Source organism: Heloderma suspectum, chromosome 1 (assembly GCF_057233095.1).
Source record: "Heloderma suspectum isolate Gila_16-S chromosome 1, 16-S_ref, whole genome shotgun sequence".
NCBI lineage: Eukaryota > Metazoa > Chordata > Lepidosauria > Squamata > Helodermatidae > Heloderma > Heloderma suspectum.
Genome location: NC_139458.1, coordinates 177,614,313 through 177,635,274, shown reverse-complemented (window position 1 = coordinate 177,635,274; position 20,962 = coordinate 177,614,313). Strand labels below are relative to the sequence as shown.

Below are 20,962 nucleotides of genomic sequence, written 5' to 3'. Positions count from 1 at the left end.
CATGTGCAGGGCAAAATTTTGAGTATGATTGGTGCAACCAGGGGGGTTGCTGTGTTGTGCAAACCCGGCCTCTGTGAGTTATTTGAGGGTTAAATAACCCTCACATAACCCTCAGTTTGTAGTAGAGTTATGCAAGGGTTATTTAATTTGAGAATCTTTACTTGGAGCCTGAGTGTTATAAAGGCTTTGTTATTAAAGGTACAAACTAAACAAAAACTTCAGTATAAAGATCCATAAAATGTTGGCTTTGAATTCCGTTTCAGTCTCTAGTCCTGATTTTGGTGTTAGGAATGCTACTTTTCATTTAATGAAAGACAACTTGTATCTGTACTTTTTAGGTAAAGGTCGATATGGAGAGGTCTGGAGAGGACAGTGGCAAGGTGAAAACGTTGCAGTCAAGATCTTTTCTTCCCGAGATGAAAAGTCCTGGTTCAGGGAAACTGAATTATATAATACTGTGCTGCTGAGGCATGAAAACATTTTAGGTGAGGAGATAAATGGTAGTGCTTAGTACATAAGTAGCCACTTAACACTGTAGTGCGCAGCTTTCTGTTCTTTCTAACTTGAGATTTTGACCTTTTTAAGGATAAGGAAAACATAATTCCCAGAGTTATGAGAGGCTCTGTATTAGAAAAAACATAATCATCAGCACAATCCCCTGCAAAACTATACGTCTGCCATTTTATAAATCCTTTAAGTACCTCCATAGCCCTATTCAGGTATAATGTCTGAATAGGGCACAGCAGGTGTGGAGAACTGTTCCAGCTCTGGTTTGCCTCCCTGGGATGATGCTGGATGATGTTCGGGGCAGGCCCCTCTGTCCCAACCCTTCCCAAGAGAGCCACCCGCTGACATAATCTGTCTCCTTTCTCTGTGCATGGAGCAAAAGCTCTACGTGGAGACAGAGGTTGCCTTTTCTTGCTCAGCACTAGAGAAAGCCAGCCTTTCTCTAGTGCCGAGCATTGGGAAGGGCCTGGCAGAGGGGCCGAGCCCAGCGGTAGAAGCTGGAAGCCTAGATCTGGCCCATGGCCTTCTTGGATATAGGGATGAGTGTAAGAAGGATGGGGCCACGCGCAATGTCCTCATTCCCAATGTTCCCAACCTCCTTTTGTTGAGCAAGGAGGTCTGCAGGGAACTTTTACCTGTGTTCTCTTGAACGTGAGTAGAACCCTTGATTAGAACTACCTTTTAGGGCTGCAGGGGGACATTTCAGGTGACTTTTCAACCTTTGGGGGCTTTACAGCATGTTGTGGGGTTTAAACAGCCCTGTTCTTCTCTTCCTTTATTTTTAAATCAGTCCTACTTTAGAGATGTGTGCACGTCAATAGCTAAACCATATATTTTAATATTTTCCTTCGTTAATATTGTAAAAAAAACCCCTCCCATCTTTTTTTTCACCACTGACTTAGGACCAGTTCAGACATTTCTTCTCCTTACTTACCCCCATTTCTGGGAATTAGTCCTGCTGGGCCTCCAGTCTGGTGCTTAGGCAAATGAAGTGGGTGTGTTGGGATTTCATGTGAGCGTTAGGGAACAGAGGAGCGTTTCCCTTGGTGGTAAGTTGTGTGATCTCAGATACTTGGGAGCTTGCCCCTTGGGTAACTGAAGGTGCTGCCAGTGAACACAAGCTCCCAGTTAAAGCACTGTGTGTGTCGATGCAAATATTCAGGATTCACTGAACTGGGTAGAAAAAGAGGACACGTTTGAGCAGAGCAAGTAGGGCCAATGTTTGAGAATCCTTGTGTATTGGCATTATTGGCCAGTATTGGGGTGGGGGGAATTCACCTAATTCAAGGATGTTAGGCAAGCCATTCAGACAAATGTTCTTGATACCGCTTGCTATCTTCCCTTACTCACTCAGTGACCCTGTGTGCATGTAACACCAAATCGTGGTTTATTTAACCAATGAATTGGCAGAAGGCGTCGATTTGTTGTTGGGTTAACTCTGGGTTGTTTAACCCCTAAACAACCCAGAGTGTCCAGGATCGGAGTCCTGCTAACCACCTACTAACGGGGCCATTGCAGGTTGTTAATTGAAAGTGGGAGTGAGGAGCGCACCAGAGGCAGTGTGCCTCTTGCTTGCTTCTGTTCACCCCTGCCAATCTGTGAGTTAAACAACTCATGATTTGCCATTACGTGTGAACCAGGACAGTGTGATATACATTCAGCAGTTCTGTGTTGCTGGTTGTTGTTGTTTTTGATGAAGTGAGGATTTGTATAGTTTGGCCATGCTGGCTGGGAATTATGGGAGTTGCAGTCCAACCCATCTGGACAGCACCAGGTTGGAGAAGGATGGTTTAGATAGTGGGGGAGGGATGCTAGGTCACTTGATTTTTCTGAGATGTGTTTCTTCTCTTTCCTTTTCAGGCTTTATTGCCTCAGATATGACCTCCCGCAATTCCAGCACTCAGTTGTGGCTCATAACACACTACCATGAGATGGGCTCTTTGTATGACTATCTCCAACTCACCACGCTGGACACAGTGAGCTGCCTACGAATAGTCTTGTCCATAGCTAGCGGCCTCGCGCATTTGCACATAGAGATATTTGGAACCCAAGGAAAACCTGCCATCGCTCATCGAGACTTGAAGAGTAAAAATATCCTGGTTAAGAAAAATGGACAGTGTTGCATAGCAGATCTAGGTGAGTAGGTTTCTGGGGTGGGGTGAGGATTTTAAAGTTCTCAAATAACCTAATACAAGTTATTTATAACCTAAGAAATTAGGTTATTTAACGCTTTAGTTGGCGTTACTCAGGACTGATTCTAAAAACAACGTTTCAGCATCCACTAGAGGGCATTTATAATTTTAAAAAGTCTTACTCCTGTCTACTAAATCTATCTACTATTTTCCCATTTAGATTCTGTGAAGAGTGTCTACCACACATGATTTTAGGGAATTATGTGGTAGGGTAACTAAAAAAACTTGCGGGAGCAGGGACCCAAAATGGGTTGCTAAAAGAAGGCTTCTTTTTTATTTAAGGCAACAACTGGACTGCTTATCACATGCTTCTAGAATGCTGCCCGTGTGCAGGGATCCAACTGTGCCAATGTATTGAGTTTGTTAGTGTGCAAAAAGTGGACTGCACAGAGTTCCTACATGCTGGTAATACACTTGTGTGACTTGGCTTAACCGACAGCTTAATAGTTAAAAGTCGGCCCTTTCACACCAGGCCTTAACTGGTATTACATATGCCTAGTTACCTCACCCTTTTCTCATAGAGAGTGGTGTCTTATCACTGCCATGAGCTGGGAAGCTTCCACTCCCGCTCGTGCTTGCTTTCCCTCCCTCCCTCCCTCTGCAATTAGTTTCCCAGGCTGGGATGCTTTGAGCACCTAAGGGGAAAGGAAGCCCCTCACTTCTCAGTGTGTGTGTGCTGAGGGAGACCGGTGTTGCCTGTCAGTTCATGAGCTGGGGGTAGATACCTACCAGAGAAGCTTATAAGATCCAATCCACAGGCTTCCCGCCTCAGTCTTGCTTCAAAGGGAAGTACAGGTTCTAGAAACAGCTTCCCTGACTGTCGTGGGGACTCGGACATATCAGCTTGTGACAAGGGCGCCTACTTTGTCATCTGAGGGGAGGTGTGAACTTTCTTTGTATATATATTCTGCATCCATTTTCTATCAATAAACTATCATTTTTTTTCACAAGTGGCTTCATTTCATCTTGGTAATCTAAAGGAATCTTATTGTTGATTGGGCTCTGACAGAATCAGGACATCGAATCAACACAGCCAACAGAACACTCTGCCACCCACCACTTAAATGAAAGCGTGGGTCGGGCAATCTGTGGTGCAGGCATTTAGGGGTTTGTGGCACTCCTGGGCAGGAGAGCCTGTGAGCCTCCGTATTGGATTGTCAGGCTTGCACTCTTGCCTTGCTCTCCCATGCTGCATTACTGCCTGTTCCCCTCGCAGTAGTTGGGGCAAAACCGCCCCAAGGCATAAGGATTGGGATGTGTGGCTGCATATGCACTGTAGTGTGCATTAGACGAACATTATCAGATAGAATGTGGTATGCCTTTATCTGCTATAGGAATTGCGATGCCTGCATTCCTGGACCACCACAGCCTCAGATGCTCTTCTTTGGGGCGATAGGTCTGTGGACATTGTGACTGTGAAAATGCGACCTGTGATTAAGTATTTGCACTTGGTGATCTCTTATTTTGCGTCGTTGTTGGACTTTCAATTTTTTTGGTAAAACTTTAATTGCAAGATCCCACCTCAGCCCTACCAGCGTGGCCTGCTGTGGCTTCCTCAGTGCAGCCCAGCCTCCTGAAGCCTCTCATGGCCCAGTTAGCACATAACGCTTAGCCATGGTTTAGCTTTATGAGAGCAAGCTACAGCAAGCTTCAGGTTGTGCACTGCCCCCACCCTCTCTCCACTCCAGCACAGCCACAAGGAGGAGATCGGAAACTTCTGCTTCCATTTTAGATGAACCACAGTTTTCCATTGTTGGTTTGTTATCCCTAACCATACTTAAGATTAACCACAGTTTGTTCAGGTTTGGTTGTAGTTAATCTAAAACGAAGGGCAAGCTTCAAACCCATCCTCATGGCCACACTGTATGAGAGTGGGAGGGGGCAGGGCACAAGCCTAGACTTTCCTAGACTTCTTCTCATAGTAGTAAACTGCAGTTTAGCGTTCCATCCGAAACACCCCATTATTATTGCTCTTATTCCCCCTTTTCCCCATGTGCCCTTTTGGTGGTTCTCTACCCACTTTCTAGATGGCAAATGTCACTTGCTTTGTAGCTGAAAAGTACGCTACAATGGCAACAAACGAGTTTGTCTTGGGCTGAAAGACATGGGCTCAACCCCCTGCTCAACAAGTTGTTCGCTTCTCAGCTTTCATTTCATCTTGGAATACCGCTTGCCTGCCTCACCCAGGCAATTATGCAGGTGAATTGGATAACTGCTGTAAGTTGCTTACCACCCTAAAAGTGTTACAAAATGATTAATAACAACAGTAACTTTACCTCATCTCGTCTGTTTGTGGTTACAGGCCTTGCAGTCATGCACTCCCAAAGCACCAATCAGCTGGATGTGGGGAACAACCCCCGTGTGGGTACCAAGCGCTACATGGCCCCAGAAGTCTTAGATGAAACCATCCAAGTGGACTGCTTTGACTCTTACAAAAGGGTTGACATTTGGGCATTTGGACTGGTCCTTTGGGAAGTTGCCAGGCGCATGGTTAGCAATGGTATGTAGATATTTATTTCTAGGCCATGTTCCGTTTTTCTATAAAATGTACGGGCTATTAAATGTGGAAACATCTGTTATACCTTCCTAGTAATAGCGTATTGTATACATGTGTTTGCTCTCTACGCAGCCTGAATTCTAGCCTACTTTGCAAGATTTGAGCTGCTACTGTGGTTGATGTCCCAGATTGCAAATTTTGTTGGTGCTGATGTGAAAATAGGTACTTGCTTGAACTCCAAGTAAAATTTCAAGGCTATTTATAACACAACACATGATAGTGCAACACAAGCGGGCAGAGTGGTCCATATCCAAGAACAAATGATATGCAGGTGATGTGATGCGCATGATACAGCGCTCCAAAACGAAAGCAAATGGCCACCAGTAGTGCATCCAGCTTATACATTTGTATAGATTAAAATGTTTTTAAAATTCTAAAATTTAAAATTTTACAGTTTAAACACACATGCACACGCACGTGCGCACACACATATGTACGTACGTGTGTGTGTGTGTGTAAGGTTTCTGTATAAAACACCAGCTTCAGTCACAAATAAGAGTATGCTGCAATAATCTTTATTGTTCTTTGTAAGGAACAATGGGAGCAACCCTCATGGGAAAACTCAGTGCAGTACACATGTCATTCTTTCATGTTTATCGGCCAACATTTAATTTCATGGATGTGTGTAATAAGCATTTAATAACCATATTTCTCAATTCTTAGAACTCATGGGAGTTGTAGTGTGTGCCATTTTGAGACCTCTGAGAATTTGATCTGTAACACTGAGGTTGTTCTGCTGACCTTGGACTTCTGAACTTTGTCTGGAATGGTTTGCTAAAGCTCTCTTGCTTAAAGCAATCGCCCCAAGCATTGTGGAGCTGGAAACTGAATTGTCCTCTCTGTTAACAAGAGCAATTGTTGGTTTCTGTTTTCGTTTACTTAATTGTGTGATAGGACAGTCTTTCCTGTTACCTTGGAAATACTGCAAGATCAGAAGAAATTGCTTCACATTCTATCGTTTACTTTGACTAGTTGTGGTGGTGCAGACACCAGTAACTTCAGTGACTTGGTTTACAAATAATGCTAACCTATGATTTGTTTAAGCCATGCTTAACCCATGGTTTGTTGGCCTATCCAGGGTTTGTCTGGCAAACGATCAAACAAACTGTAGTTTGTTTTCTTAATCCCTGCATTATTTGTTTCCCTCAGCCCTTCACCTGCTGCCTCTCTCTATCCCAAATGTGGCATGGTAGTACTAGAATGTAGAGTGGCTAAGTTTTTGACCACTGTTGTCCACTACCTCTATAGCCTGGTGAAACAACCCATGAACAACGCATGGTTCTGGGTTCACATGTAACGACAACCGGAGTTGAGGAATTTTTGTTTAAACAACCCAAAGTTCACAACCCAAGAACAAACCATGGGTTCACTTTCTCTGTTTTTTGTGATTAACAAACCATGGTTTGTTAGCTCATCTGCATTAGTACATCATGACAACCCAAAATTCAACAGCCTATTGGTCAAGTAAACCATGGGTTAGTGTTATGTGCAAACCAGGTAGTGGCTTTCTGAATTTTCCACTTGCAGCTGAAATGGCAGGCTGCCCAATGCAGCAGGTCCTATTTGCCATTCAAGATTGTGGAGTTGTATATCTCCTGATCCAGCATTTTATCTACACTTTTCTCATGGGAGAAAGGTGAGCAAAGGGGAATATGAGGCAGCTTCCAACAGAAGGCCCTGTGTGTGTTGGGTGCGGGGGTGGAGGAGTCCAGCTGTGTTGGGTTTTTAGCTGATAATTCCATCAATGGTTTTGTAACATTTACTCCATCCTGTCATGTTTGTGGGAGGAAGAGGAGCACTAGAGAATTTGCAGCCAGTACTGGTACCATGATTTTGGGACCTTCAAATAAGAACATAAGAAGAGCCCTGCTGGATCAGACCAAAGGTCCATCTAGGCCAGCATTCTGTTCACACAGTGGCCAACCAGCTGTCGACCAGGAACCCACAAGCAGGGCATGAGCACAACAGCACCCTCCCACCCACTTTCCCCAGCAACTGGTGTATATAGGCTCACTGCCTCCTCACTCGAGGTAGCACATAGCCATCAAGACTAGTAGCTGTTGATAGCCTTTTCCTCCAAGAATTTGCCCACCCCCCATCCAAATTGGTGGCCATCACTACATCGTGTGGTAGTGAATTCCATAGTTTAACGATGTGCTGTGTGAAAAAGTACTTTCTTTTATCTGTCCTGACTCTCCCACCAATCAGCTTCATAGGATGACCCTAGGTTCTAGTATTTTGAGAGAGGGAGAAAAATGTCTCCCTATCCACATTCTCCACACCATGCATAATTTTGTAGACCTCTATCATGTCTCCCCTTACCCTCCTTTTTTCCAAGAAACAATGCCAGCTGTTGTAACCTTCTCTCATAGGGGAGATGATCCCTTGATCATTTTAGTTGCTCTTTTCTGCACTTTTTCCAGCTCTACAATATACTTTTTTAGGTGTGGTGACCAGAACTGGACACAGTATTCCAAGTGTGGTCGCACCATAGATTTGTATAGAGGCGGTATGATATCGGCAGTTTAAATCTCAGTTCCTTTTCTAATTATGCCTAACATGGAGTTTGCCTTTTCTACAGCGGCTGCATGCTGGGTTGACATCTTCACTGAGCTGTCCACCACAACCCCAAGATCTCTTTCCAGGTTGGTCACCACTAGCTCAGATCCCATCAAGTTATACTTGAAGCTGGGATGTTTTGCCCCAACATGCACCATTTTACACTTGTTTACCCACATTTGCCATTTAGATGCCCATTCTCCCAGTTTGGAGAGATCCTTTTTGATATAATTTTTTTTTAAGAAAAACAAAACACAACAACAATAACATAAACACATAATACACATACACAAAAATATCTCTTAAGATTGTAAGATATCTACCTTTGGCTCCCCTTACACAACAAATGCTCATTATTATTCTCTAGTTCTTATCTTAGTTGTATATCATACATTGCGTTCACAGACATTATCTCATTTCTCTCCTAATTTTAATAACAACAACAACAAAAGAGAATTAACCATCTCAGAGTTCAAAATCCACATACATAGATATTTTTCTATATTTCTTGTACAAATTCTATAGAAGGGTTACTGCTGGGGATGCTTTGCTGTAGATCCCATTTTTAGCAAGGCCAGCTCTAATATCATGTCCTACAAGATAGGAGACCAGAGGTAGATGCACAATGAGTGTGAGCCATGTGCTTGGAGATCTCAGCTGTTCTTCCCTGCTAGGAGCATTTTCAAAAGCGGTCACGTTTTGTGCAAAGAAGAAAGGTTTTGCTGGTTGCCATACTTGGGAGCCTTGACGGATCAAGAGTTGAATGGCAAGTCTTTCTTTGCCACCACCATGGCTGGCACTGTTGCTGCCCTCCTTGCCTCCCGGGAGAGAACAAGAGGGCATGGGAGGGTAGTAGAGAAAGATGAAGCACAAGTGTGGCCGCTGTCTGCTCACCTACCTGCCCTCTCCAACCGGGCCTTTGGTTTTATGGATGGGATGCTGTAATCCTTTCTGTGGAATCTCAAACCAGAGGAGCTTGGTGGTGGGCCCCAGAAGATGCCAGTCCAGCTCACAGTCTCTACCCACAGATGCCTTCAAATGTGGCCTTGCTTTTCCCTCGACACTGTGTTGAGTGGCCTGTCTAGAGCAGTGAGGAACATCGACGTTACCAGGTGGGAATCTTCAGAGACAGGGGATCAAGGGCTGCATTCTGGTGGTGGTTGGGTCAAATCCAAAAGTGGGTGGGGGTCAAAGTCAAAAGTAGATGGAGACACCCCTTTTTCTCCATCATGTAATCATTCTCCTATTCTTTCTCTCTCTCTCTTGCACCAACACACACCAGTTCACCCATTGTCTAAGGGAGATAGAGCAGCACAGCCTCAACACCCCTTCATCTTCTCTCCCTCCCATTCTCTCTTTCACACCCATCCACGCACACATTCATGCTTATCCTTCCACCCCCATTTGCGCTCTTTCCTTCCATCCACATCCTGCCCACAACACGGCCTGCTTGCCCATATTCACCCACTTTCCCCCATTCACACACTTAACTTCTGTTCAGCTGGGATTTTTCCCACTAACAGTTCACTAGAAACGGAACAATCTGTTTCTGTACCAGCACCTCACTGTCCTTCCATGTAGGGATGGCCAGAAGAGGCTTCTCTTTCTCCTAGCCTAGCAGGGAAGGAAAAGTGTTGGGAAGGCTGCAAATTTGGGAGCAGGAATTCACTGTGTGTGTGTGGCTTGGGCACCCCCTGCGGGCTGCACCGAAGGCCCCCGAGGGCCATTAGTGGCTCGCTGGCTGCCTGCGTATGATCATGTGATCACAAATATTAGCCTTTAAACTCTGTATATTACTAATTTTACGGATTGCATTTTGTGGGTTCAAGGACATTTTTCTTTAAAATAATGCATTTTCTTCTGGTGGAATAGAAGGGAAGGATGTCAAGGTTCATAATGGCAGTGTTATGACAGTGTAGATCAGAGGTTATGGTGCCTTGCTGGCTTTCTTCAGGAGCGCTGGAGCCAAATGCAGTCCCCGAGGCTCCATAAAACTTTGGCTTTGTTAATTGTTTTTTTTAAGGGATTAGAGTAAAAGCCAGACAACAGCTTCTCCTACAGCTGATAGCTTAAAATATGCATATCCATTTTAAAATATGCATATGAATGTTGTATAAATGCGAGTCCCCTGTGGGATTAAAACAAAGCCAGACAACAGATAGTAACTGATAGTTATTCAGAAAGGGAACACTTATTTGTTTGAAGCATTTCTTGCTCTGCCTTTCAGAGCGCATTCCCCTCACAAAGTGGTTTACAAATTAAGAAGATGAAATACACAAATACGCAAACAAATTTAAGATGTTTTTGCATAAGTTTTGCAAATCTAGAACTAAATTAAATTCAGAAAATATTTTCCAAATTTCACCAGGCTTTATATCGCGCCCTCAACATTTTACAATCTTCTGTTGTGGAGATTGCAAAAGCATGGTTTTAAGTCGCGAGTTAGCAGCATAGCTTCTGGTAACTCAGTGTTCAGCATATCTAGGTGAGCTGGAGGGACAAGGGAAACTGGTAGCTATATGTATCTTAGTGAAGCCTGCACTCTAGCGTAGCTAGCAGTTGAATGTGAGTTGTTCGCATAGATATATTTCCTCTCTGACCTGGATGAAGCACCATCCATATTGTGTGCGCGCACGGCAGTGTTCTGTGCAGCTGAGGGCACCAGCTAGCCTGGATGCAACTGAAGCTCCTGCCAGATTCCTGCCCTTTGGGATGTATTTACATGTATTGCCTGCTCTATCCTGTGGGTTCAAGGGCACATTGCAGCCGTTTTGTGAAGAATGATAGATGAGCCATTGTCCCCCAAGGATTGTCAATAAAGTAATGGGTATAAAGGCCTGGGGAAGGAGATGGTGGCAGTTAGAAGGGGTTTATATGGAATTTATTAAGAGTCATTAAAATGTTTTTGATGTGGAACATCAGCGTCAAGTGTGTTTGTACCAGCATTTCAGGTCACTCATTTTTCTATTACCCAAGTAGTCTCTTGTGTTTGTAGACTTGTCTGATGTGTTGGTTTTATTGGGGAAAAACAGCTTTGTGCTGCATATGAGAGGACACATGTCCCTTCAGTGGCTTCAGGCCTGGTTTTGGAACGGAAACTGCCTTGGTCGCCCTGTGGGATGACCTCTGCCGGGAGAGGGACAGGGGGAGTGCGACCCTGTTGATTCTCCTGGACCTCTCAGCGGCTTTCGATACCATCGACCATGGTATCCTTCTGGATAGGTTGTCTGGGTTGGGAGTAGGAGGCACTGAAGGTGGTGCTGGGGGATTACTGCTCTGTGCCATGGCAATTATGCCATGGGGTTCCACAGGGCTCTATTTTATCCCCCATGCTGTTTAACATCTACATGAAACCGCTGGGGGAGGTTATCCGGAGGTGTGGGCTGAGGTGCCATCAATATGCAGATGACACCCAGCTCTACCTCTCTTTTACATCAAAACCAGGTGAGGCAGTGACTGTTCTGAATCAGTGCCTGGGCACGGTAATGACGGATGAGGCTAATAAACTGAAACTCAATCCAGACAAGACGGATTGAGGGCTAATAAACTGAAACTCAATCCAGACAAGACGGAGGTACTGTTAGTGGGTGGTTCGTCTGCCCGGCTAGGTGATATTCAACCTGTTCTGGAGGGGGTTGCACTCCCCCTAAAGGATCAGGTTCGTAGTTTGGGGGTGCTCTTGGATCCAGAACTGTCACTTGAGGCACAGGTGAACTCAGTGGCACGGAGCACTTTTTATCAGCTTAGGCTGGTATACCAACTACGCCCTTATCTGGACAGAGATAGCCTTGCTACAGTTATCCATGCTCTGATAACTTCTCGTCTGGATTACTGCAATGCGTTATACGTGGGGCTGCCTTTGAAAACGGTCCGGAAACTTCAGCTGGTCCAAAATAGGGCAGCAAGATTGTTAACAGGGACTGGCCTGCGAGCTCATATTACGCCAGTACTTTTCCAGCTGCACTGGCTGCCAGTCCATTTCCGGACCCGATTCAAAGTGCTGGTGTTAACATTCAAAGCCCTTAACGGCTTGGGGCCAGGTTACCTGAAGGATCGCCTCCTCCCATATGTGCCTGCCCGGACCTTAAGATCATCATCAGCGGCCCTTCTCCGTGAGCCCCTGCCAAAGGAAGTGAGGCGGGTGGCTACTAGGAGGAGGGCTCTTTCTGCTGTGGCACCCCGGCTCTGGAATGAGCTCCCTAGTGAGGTTCGCCTGGCGCCTACATTGTATTCCTTTCGGCGCCAGGTGAAGACCTTTTTATTTTCCCAGGCATTTTAGCATTTTAGCTTTCTAAATTTTTATCTTTGCTGTTTTAAATCTGTATTTTAAACTCCTGCACTGCTGCTAGGTTTTATTGTGGTTGTATTGTTATATTGTGGTTTTAATGTTCTGTATATTTTAAATTGTTTTATTGTGTGTTGCTTGGATTTAATTTTTGTGAACCGCCCAGAGAGCTTCGGCTATTGGGCGGTATAGAAATGAAATGAAATAAATAAATAACTAAATAAATTCAGTGATAAAACCTGTCAGACCTTGCAGTGTACATAGCTAAAGAAATTCTAAAAGATGCCCTGTTTGTATCTTCGTCGAACTTTGTTGGAGCTTTTAATGTAGACTATAACATGAGTTGTGAGTGTTGAAGGCAGCGACATAAAAGGAAACTGTCAGATCCAATATGCTGTCCCTCTCTTTGTGTATCACTAGTCTGCTTTTTCATGTGGATTGGGGAAATTCTCATTGTTAAGAACGTTTCTGAAGAGACAAAGGTACCTGGCAAATAAATCCATGGCCGATAATGAACTGTGATGTACACCGTAGATCAAAGTTTTCCAAACTTCACATACTGCATTCATTGGAATATCTCTTCCTGAGACTATTCTTGATGAGTTTTCCTCTCTAATTTGATTAATAATATATATGCACTGACTTACTCATAGGGAATTTGAAATTTTTATGGTACTTCCAAAATAGAATGCTGAACGTCAACATGCAGACATCCCAGTCACCCAGGTTATTTTTATGATTAAAGCACATGGTGCAAAATGTACTTCATCATAGCAGCCAGCACTTCAGCAGAATACGTCCTGACAGATGGCTGTGAACAACCTGTTCTGCACAGCAGGATACTTTCTAGGAAGTGGTGTACAGCCTGATGTGTGCCATTGAACTAGGGTTCAACCAGTTCCTTTCTAAATTGCTGTCTTACCCCTCTCAGCATCTCCAGAAACCCTGGGTTAGAGTGACACCTTTATTAGGCCTGCTCAAAGTCAGAGATGTGCAGTTTTTCAAGAATTCCAGTTTTCTTCATCAGCCCAGAAACGGTGTGCACAAAAATCAAGTCTGCAACCTTGTTAGTCCCTGGATGTGTCTTCCATACATGTGTTTTTGTTCACAGTGTAAAGAACTGCATTCTAACCCCCAGGGAGGACTGGCTGATTAATGTCTCGATTGTATTGTGCTACTTTCATTTCATAATATCGGTGAGATGTCACAAGTGCTCTGCATTGGCTAAGCTTAATAGTATTGTAATGATATGATGAACTTTGTCTTGCTAATGAACACTCTAAAACGTATCAATGCAGCAACGTGATCTGTTGTCTGTTTCCTTGGTCGTAGGTATTGTCGAAGACTACAAACCTCCATTTTATGATGTAGTTCCTAATGACCCTAGTTTTGAAGACATGAGAAAAGTAGTCTGTGTGGACCAGCAAAGGCCGAACATTCCCAACAGATGGTTTTCGGACCCTGTGAGTGCACCAGCCCGTAACGTCCCACCATATTTTTTACCTGGTCGCGTGTTGAGAGTTGTTGTTATAAACCGTCTGCTCTTTCCTCCACGTTTAGACTCTGGGCTAAATTAGATGTGACAGCGATAGATCTGTCTGTCCCACTCACATACAAAGCAAAGCGAGAGGCATTTGAGTAAAGGGAGCTGAACTCTTCTCCCTCATGATACTAGAACCCGGAGTTGTCCCATGAAGCTGATTACTGGGAGATTCCGGACAGATAAAAGGAAGGAAGTCCTTCTTCACACAGCACATGGTCAAAGTATAGAACTCGCCACCACAGGATGCGGTGATGGCCACCAATTTGGATGGCTTTAAAGGGGGGTTGGACAAATTCCTGGAGGAGAAGGCTATCGATGACTACGAGTGCTGATGGCTACATTCTACCTCCAGTATCAGAGGCAGCATGGCTTGCACCAGCTGCTGGGATACATGGGTGGGAGAGTGCTGTTGCACTCATGCCCTGCTTGTGGGTTTCCCATGGGCAGCTGGCTGGCCACTGTGTGAATAGAATACTGGACTAGATGGACCCTTGGTCTGATCCAGCACGGCTCTTCTTATGTTCTTAAGTTTCTGCCCTGTAGTCTATCACCCGTGGCACTTCCCCTCTAGCCAAGTTCACTTTTGATATCAGTACCTGGCTGGGAGAAAAAGGAAGTTGGGTGATGGACCATGGGGAAAGCATTCTGTCAAAATGGGGAAGACCATGTCCCCCTAGAAACAGCTGTACTGGCTCATAGCTTCATGAAGGGAGGGAGAAACCTGTAAATCAAATTCTTTTTTGTTGTTGAATTCAACAAAAATTGAAGATTGGAAATCCAGTTTTGAAGCTTTTCAAAGATCTGCTGGGAGTGGGGTGGGGGTGGTATTGCTTCTCTTTTACAAACACGTTGCTTCTCCCCACTGCCACCAGTTTAAAATATCCCTAATGGTTTCTTGATAATAGTTGGCTGAGACTTATAGCCCGATCTTAAATGATCATGGTAATTTTGTATAGATATTTACAATCTGTAGAATAAAAAGAAAATATGCCTCCCAAAGGACCAGGTGTGCAGTTTACCACTGAGTTGCCCTAGTGCTGCAGAGCGCAAAGGAGGAATACGCTGCCCTCTGCCACTGACCAGGGGACCTAGGGCCACCGGAGGGCTGCACCCCTGCTTCCCAGGAAGAGCATCATGGCATGGGGGAGGCTGGACTGGCCCTCTGCATCAGCCAGGAAAGGAAACGCTGCAGGGAACTTGCTTCCCCCACCGCCACCAGAAAGAACACTGCTCCATCTGCCCATTGCGCTGGGACCACAGAGCTGAATGGTGGCACACGCTGGCCTTGGCCAGCGGGAAAGAGCTGTTGGGTTGTGTAGTCAGTCAGTCTCTCTCTCTCTCTCTCTCCCCCTCTCTCTCATACATGCGTGCACACACACACACACACACACACGTGTGCACTTGCTTTAGGAAAGCTCTGAAGACCCATCTGTTTTTGCTGATCTGCCCATAGTATCTTGGGCTGCTAGTTTTATTGGTAACTTCTGTTTTGATTTATTTTTATTGGTAACTTCTGTTTTGATGTATTTTTATTGGTAACTTCTGTTTTGATTTATTTTTACTGGTAACTTCTGTTTTTATGGAATTTTATTGGATATGTACTTATTGAATTTTATTGTATGCACTTCATAGAGTTTTTATCTTGTATGCCACCTTGAGAGGGTTCCACATTTAAAGACAGCCTAAACGTAATTTTAAATTACTATACACACTCTCACACTCTGTTGTAAGCTGCCTTGATCATCAATCAAGAGGCAGGGTATAAAACGTCTGGATAAGTAGACGTAAGGGATGGGGTCTTGAAGATTATTCTAATAAGAAGGTTAAAATGCTGCTGTTAGAATAAAAACTAATTCTTGCCCCGAGAAGAACAGTTGTTTTTCTTGCGGGACAAGTACATTGCACACATTACATGTGGGGGTTTCTAAAATGAAAGCCTCTTTGGAATGGGGAAATTGAGAGTGGAGAAGCAATGGGGAAGGGAGGAGTTTCCCTGCCTGCTGCTTCTCTGCTTCAGTTCCACCCCACCCCACCCCACCGACCCCCTTGCAGACTTGCTGGGAGAAACATGCTTTTGGAAACTCTGTGGAGGGAAGAACCATTTAAGGATTTGGAGCAGAGAAACGGCTAAGTGCCCCCTCCGCTCTTCATCCTAAAGCAACTTTTACCGCAAAACCCTGGACATGTCTACTCAGAAGTAAGACCCACTTAGTTCATTGGGACTTACTTCCAGTTAAGCGCGTATAGGATTGCAGCATTAAATGCCTTTAACATCAAATGGTATTTGTGTGTACCAGGTAGTTAACTCTTCAGAAGATGGTGAATGCAAGAAGGGCAGCAAGCCTCAAGCTGGTGCTAAACCAGAAGGGTTGTTTGCAAAAAAGCTCAACACATTTCAGATAAAATCTTTCTTGGGGGCAAAGAAGTCAAATGCTTTTTTCTTTGAGAAAGAGCTCTCTTGGAAACCTTCTGGATTGCCTTTTTAAAATTCGAAACGCTTTGAGCTTTTTTATGACATTCCTTTGCATGCATACCTTCCAGTTCAGTACCAGCTTGACATCTGCTTTTTGGTATTTCCCCCCATTTTGATACCACCATCCCCCTCTTTTTTTAATGAACATTTTGAAGTTCATTCTTTTCCTTTCCATGTAAAAATCATTTGACTTCGATGGGGGTCTCATTTTTCTACTTTTACACATTTCACTTTATGTGACCAGGACCATCTCCTATAGTAACCTTCCTAATTCTTTCTGCCTCCTTCTCAAAGCTGAGGTTTGTGCAACCTTTTCTAGCAATTTTTCTTTTTCCAGATGCTTACCTCTCTAAGAAGCTGTAGAATGATAAAAGAACAGTTCATTCCTGTGAACTGGCTTCCCCACAGACTGTAATTTGTTACTGCCTAGTGCAAACCACGAAAAAGGGTATATGATGTGGTGAAAACTGTAGATATGTGCTGAGCCACATAAACAAATAGAATTTCAAGGAACTGCCATGCTGCTGACAGTGTTTATGTGTGAATCAGCCCCAACGGTTGACATTTCAAAAGAATATACTCAGTGGCTGAATTTATGCCAAATCATAGTATGCAGTAGCCATAGTTTTAGAATCCATACGATAGCTTGAGCCTCCAAATGTGTAAGCCAACCATGGTTTAGAGCTGTTTCTATCTTATGGTAATTTCCTCAGGACCTCTTTTCTATGGTGCAGAATCCCCTGACGACAGAGCAGTGGTCATAACTTTGCTTCGTCAAGTCAGCGATGATGCCAAATCCTTGCTTTCTGATTCTGCTTTGCTGGCTGAGCACAAACCGGTCTGTTAATTCAGGTATCATGCCAAATCATAGTTTAGTTCCTTTGACCATAGTTTGGTGTGGTATCTGAGTAGACTCTTGGAATCAACACTGGCAGTGCTTCAGAAATGTTCTGTTCTGAATGTGCTTATTTCATTTTTTTTCTTTTCAGACGTTAACTTCCCTTGCCAAGTTGATGAAAGAATGCTGGTATCACAATCCGTCGGCACGATTAACAGCTCTGCGTATCAAAAAGACCTTGACCAAAATTGATAATTCCTTGGATAAGCTGAAAGCTGACTGTTGATAACAGCACACGATGCTGACAAGACATAAAGGCTTTCGTCCAGCATAGAAGTACAGCTTGATGAATTCTAGAATTCAGTCCCAAGTGGCTTCATACATAGGCAAAGTTGTTTACCTAACCAGCCATTTGAGAGGACCATGTGAGCCTTAATTGGTGACTGTCCATGGCATTTGACAAACGGTCAATCTATCAAGACTTAATGCTGAATCTATGGTGGCCTATGGAAGGAAGACAGAGAGGTCCTAAGACAAAATTGGGGCATTAAAACCATGGCTTTTAATTGCTTTTTTTATTCCATAAAAAGAAACAAAAAGTAAAATGTCTTGTTGTTGCTCCCAAGTTAAACACATGGAAGTGGTCAGTTCTAATCAGCAACATTGCCTGCGCTTCTCTTCTTTATTGCACTAGGGATTCTTTGCATTCCTTACTTGCACTGTTACTGTTTAATTTTAAAGACATGACTTGCCAAAAATATGATTGGCTTTGTACTCATTGATCTGTGTTTTTGAATAGTAGGAAATCAATTTGGAAAATCAAACCTGTAACTGACTCTCTTTTTTATTATTAAGCTGCATTTTACATATGTGTACTGTTTACAATAATGCTGGACACTAGGAATTATTGTTTATAGGGAAACATGCAGATTTTATTTATTACTAGTGCACTTAACCGTTTTTTAAAAACTGAGGAAAGTGCATACAGTTAAAGCTTATTTTTATGTGGCTTCTATCATTATTCCTTACAGACTTTTTTTTTGTTAACACGGTATAACCTGATACAGTCCCACTTCTCTCTCCCCTCCCCCCGTATTATCAGTTAGACATTTTAATCACCTTTTTAAGTGCTTCACATTTTATATGCGTGTGGTCTGTAACCTATATTTTCAGTTCAAAATATGCAGAACATTTATATATAAATATATATTATATATATCTAAATATAAAGCCATTACCCAAATGATGCCACATCTAGTACCTTATTGATCTAGAGGAGGAGAGAAGCAGAGGAAAATGGTAGAATTGTAGGTCAGGGATCTCATGGGAAAGTGCATTTTTCTTCTAAGCTATACATAATGTGCATTTAAACTCTGCCAAGGGGGGGGGGGAAATTATTTTTTTAATTTACTTTTTGTATTTAGCCGTTATTTGTATAAATGAAATAGACTATTTTCAAGTCAAATGAACGGAAGTTGTTCCCTAGTTCTGTTCTGTTAGTGCCTCCTACGGCTTATGGTAAATGCCGTACAGTTTTGCATCACCAGCATATATCCACTTACGATTTCCACCCTTTGCTGTGTTTGCAAATCAGATGTAATGCCAACAGACCCATGTGGTGGATGGGACATCACTGAGGAACGCCAGAGCAATCCTTCGTACGGCCGGTGCCAGCATCAGGCATCCATGCTGGAGCTGCGGTGACATGAATTGATTATGTATGGACAAATCAGATCATGCTGTTCTGACCATGTTTTTTTTTCTCCTTAAATCTTGAGTTTCCTGAGTAAAGAGTTTTGATCCCAGTGCCTTGCTTTGCCTTATATTACGTAAGCTGCTCTCCCCATGGAGCTCTCATAGTAAAAGCTAGGGATGCTGAATGTAACTGTGGTTGATCTATTACCATTAACCAGCACAATGCCACAGGCCTGTCAAGTAAGAAACTGAATGAACTTTATTTCAAAGAGAGTTTTTTAAACCAGGCAGGGCTATTGCGACTTCCATTTTGCCCTGTTCTCTATCTTGCGTGCTTAACAACAACCCTTTTGGAAAGAATGTGCAAGAACTTTGGTTTGTACAGTTGTTCTACTCTGTAAAATGCTTCTGCCATCATCACCGAATGAAGAAATTATAGTCCCTCATCTGAGATTGGGTAGGTCTGCCATCATTTGCTGTACTGAAGTTCATATGATAGATGATCTGTTTACATCTCGCACATAATCTGGATATTCAAATGTTACCTTTGCAGTGTGAAATCTTACCATGTGGATCCCAAGTCTCAAGAGGTAACTTTTGAATTGATTGAATTGACAGTCCCTCACCTCAAAAACTCCCTGCATGTAGAAAACTAGTAAAACCACCTTTTCCCAATATGCTAGTTTCCTGTGCAGGGAAACTTTTAACACAGGGGAGCATTTGGTCATGCAGTCCTTCATCTGTAGCTAGTCTTTGGAGGGCACCAGTTTTTCTACAAATTGGTACCTGTTCTGAAATATGTAGGACACACTTGGGCAACTTTGGTGTGCAAAGGAAAAAATAATACCGGAAGGAGTCCATAGAAAACATATCCAATCATATTACTTCCAGTACATTGGAAGCAATTTAGTTACCACGTTTTGGTAACTAATTTGCTTATTTCAACACAATTAATTTCTTCTGAACTTCCAAAAGGTCCTTTTTCATTAGCTGACCAGCTCAAAGTGTGTTTATAATAAATTATCTTATACATGAACCTTCTGTGCTAGATATTCTTTCAATCTTTTATTGATGGTGGTGGTGGTTCTTTCCAATTCTTAACAATGAGAATGCATGCAACAATTAAATATTTCCCACCAAACAGCAATTTATATCCTTCAATAAATACCAATTACAGTAGCCCCACATTTTCTAACACTCGCCAGATATGCCTAAAGTCTGCTTTATCATACATCCCCAACATGATGTGGCAAACGATGCATCTTTAGTAACCTATAAGGAATTTGGTAATGTAAATTTTAAAAATTGTAGAAGTTCTCTTTTATCAGCAATATGCATTGAATAATTCAAGCCATCCTGATTAATTATATCATGGTTCTGAGATGTTCATCTGAAACATTTTCTCCAATCTATTCTTAATACTGATTTCAACAGGTTGTGCTGTGCATTAGATAACAAACTACATCTTGGGTAGTAACCTCTTTTGACTCTTGTCACGGACCAGCAACCTCCTGTTCCATGACTGGAAGGGAAAACAGGCAAAATAATGTGACCCCAGCTCAGTGGCAGAGCACCTGCTTTGTGCGCAGAAGGTCCCAGGTTCGATCCCCAGCATCTCCAGGTAGGGCAGGAAGAACTCCTGCCTGAAACCCTGGAGAGCCGCTGCTGCCAGTCAGTGTTGACAATACTGGGCTAGATGGACTAATGGTTTGATTCTGTATAAGGCATGTTCCTTCTTGCCATTCCCTTCCTGTAGGCCGTTCTCTTTCTCTCTGGCTATTTCCATCAAACCAGCCCTAAAACTCTCTGGGTCTCAGGTATCTACTTTAGGTAGCATGGGACTGGGCTATTAGACGTGGAGTGGGTAACCCAAAAAGAAAAGAGACCACAAAGATTCAAACAGCATCGTTTAAGAGCTTACTGAAGAACAGTGTTAATAAGGAAAAGTTTTAAAACCTGAATGGATACGCACACACAAAAACACACACCAACATATGAGCAATAGGGTAAAAAAAAATCATGGACAAATGCATTGAGCTAATCTAGCTAGACTGTGGCCCTATTTTATCCAAGTCCTTTTCCAAGCAGTATCTTACTGTCATAAATCCAGCTCTCTCAACCATTTGTCCAGTTTCAGTAGCTCTTGACTCTTTCTGGCCTTCTTTCCTTTTCTCTCCTCTCTGTCTCCCCCTATTCTGCCTTGGGCTTTTAATCTTAAAATTAGTTATTTTCCCTCCCCAACTCCAACCAATCAGGAGGGTAGTTTCTTGTTTATCTTTGCCAAAAGTCCATTTCATAAACTCTTCCTCTAAC

General features: G+C 43.2%; 1 protein-coding gene across 1 annotated transcript in view; it reads left to right on the top strand.

Moving 5' to 3' along the window:
• Positions 1-18,752, top strand: part of ACVR1 (activin A receptor type 1) — a 99,417-nt gene extending 80,665 nt beyond the window's left edge. The window contains exons 6-10 of the mRNA XM_084811137.1: positions 339-485; positions 2,368-2,643; positions 5,002-5,199; positions 13,433-13,563; positions 17,106-18,752. Coding sequence (XP_084667263.1) covers positions 339-485; positions 2,368-2,643; positions 5,002-5,199; positions 13,433-13,563; positions 17,106-17,240 — 887 coding nt within the window. The 3' untranslated portion in view covers positions 17,241-18,752. The remainder of the gene's footprint in view (positions 1-338; positions 486-2,367; positions 2,644-5,001; positions 5,200-13,432; positions 13,564-17,105) is intronic.
• The last annotated feature ends 2,210 nt before the right edge of the window (positions 18,753-20,962 follow it).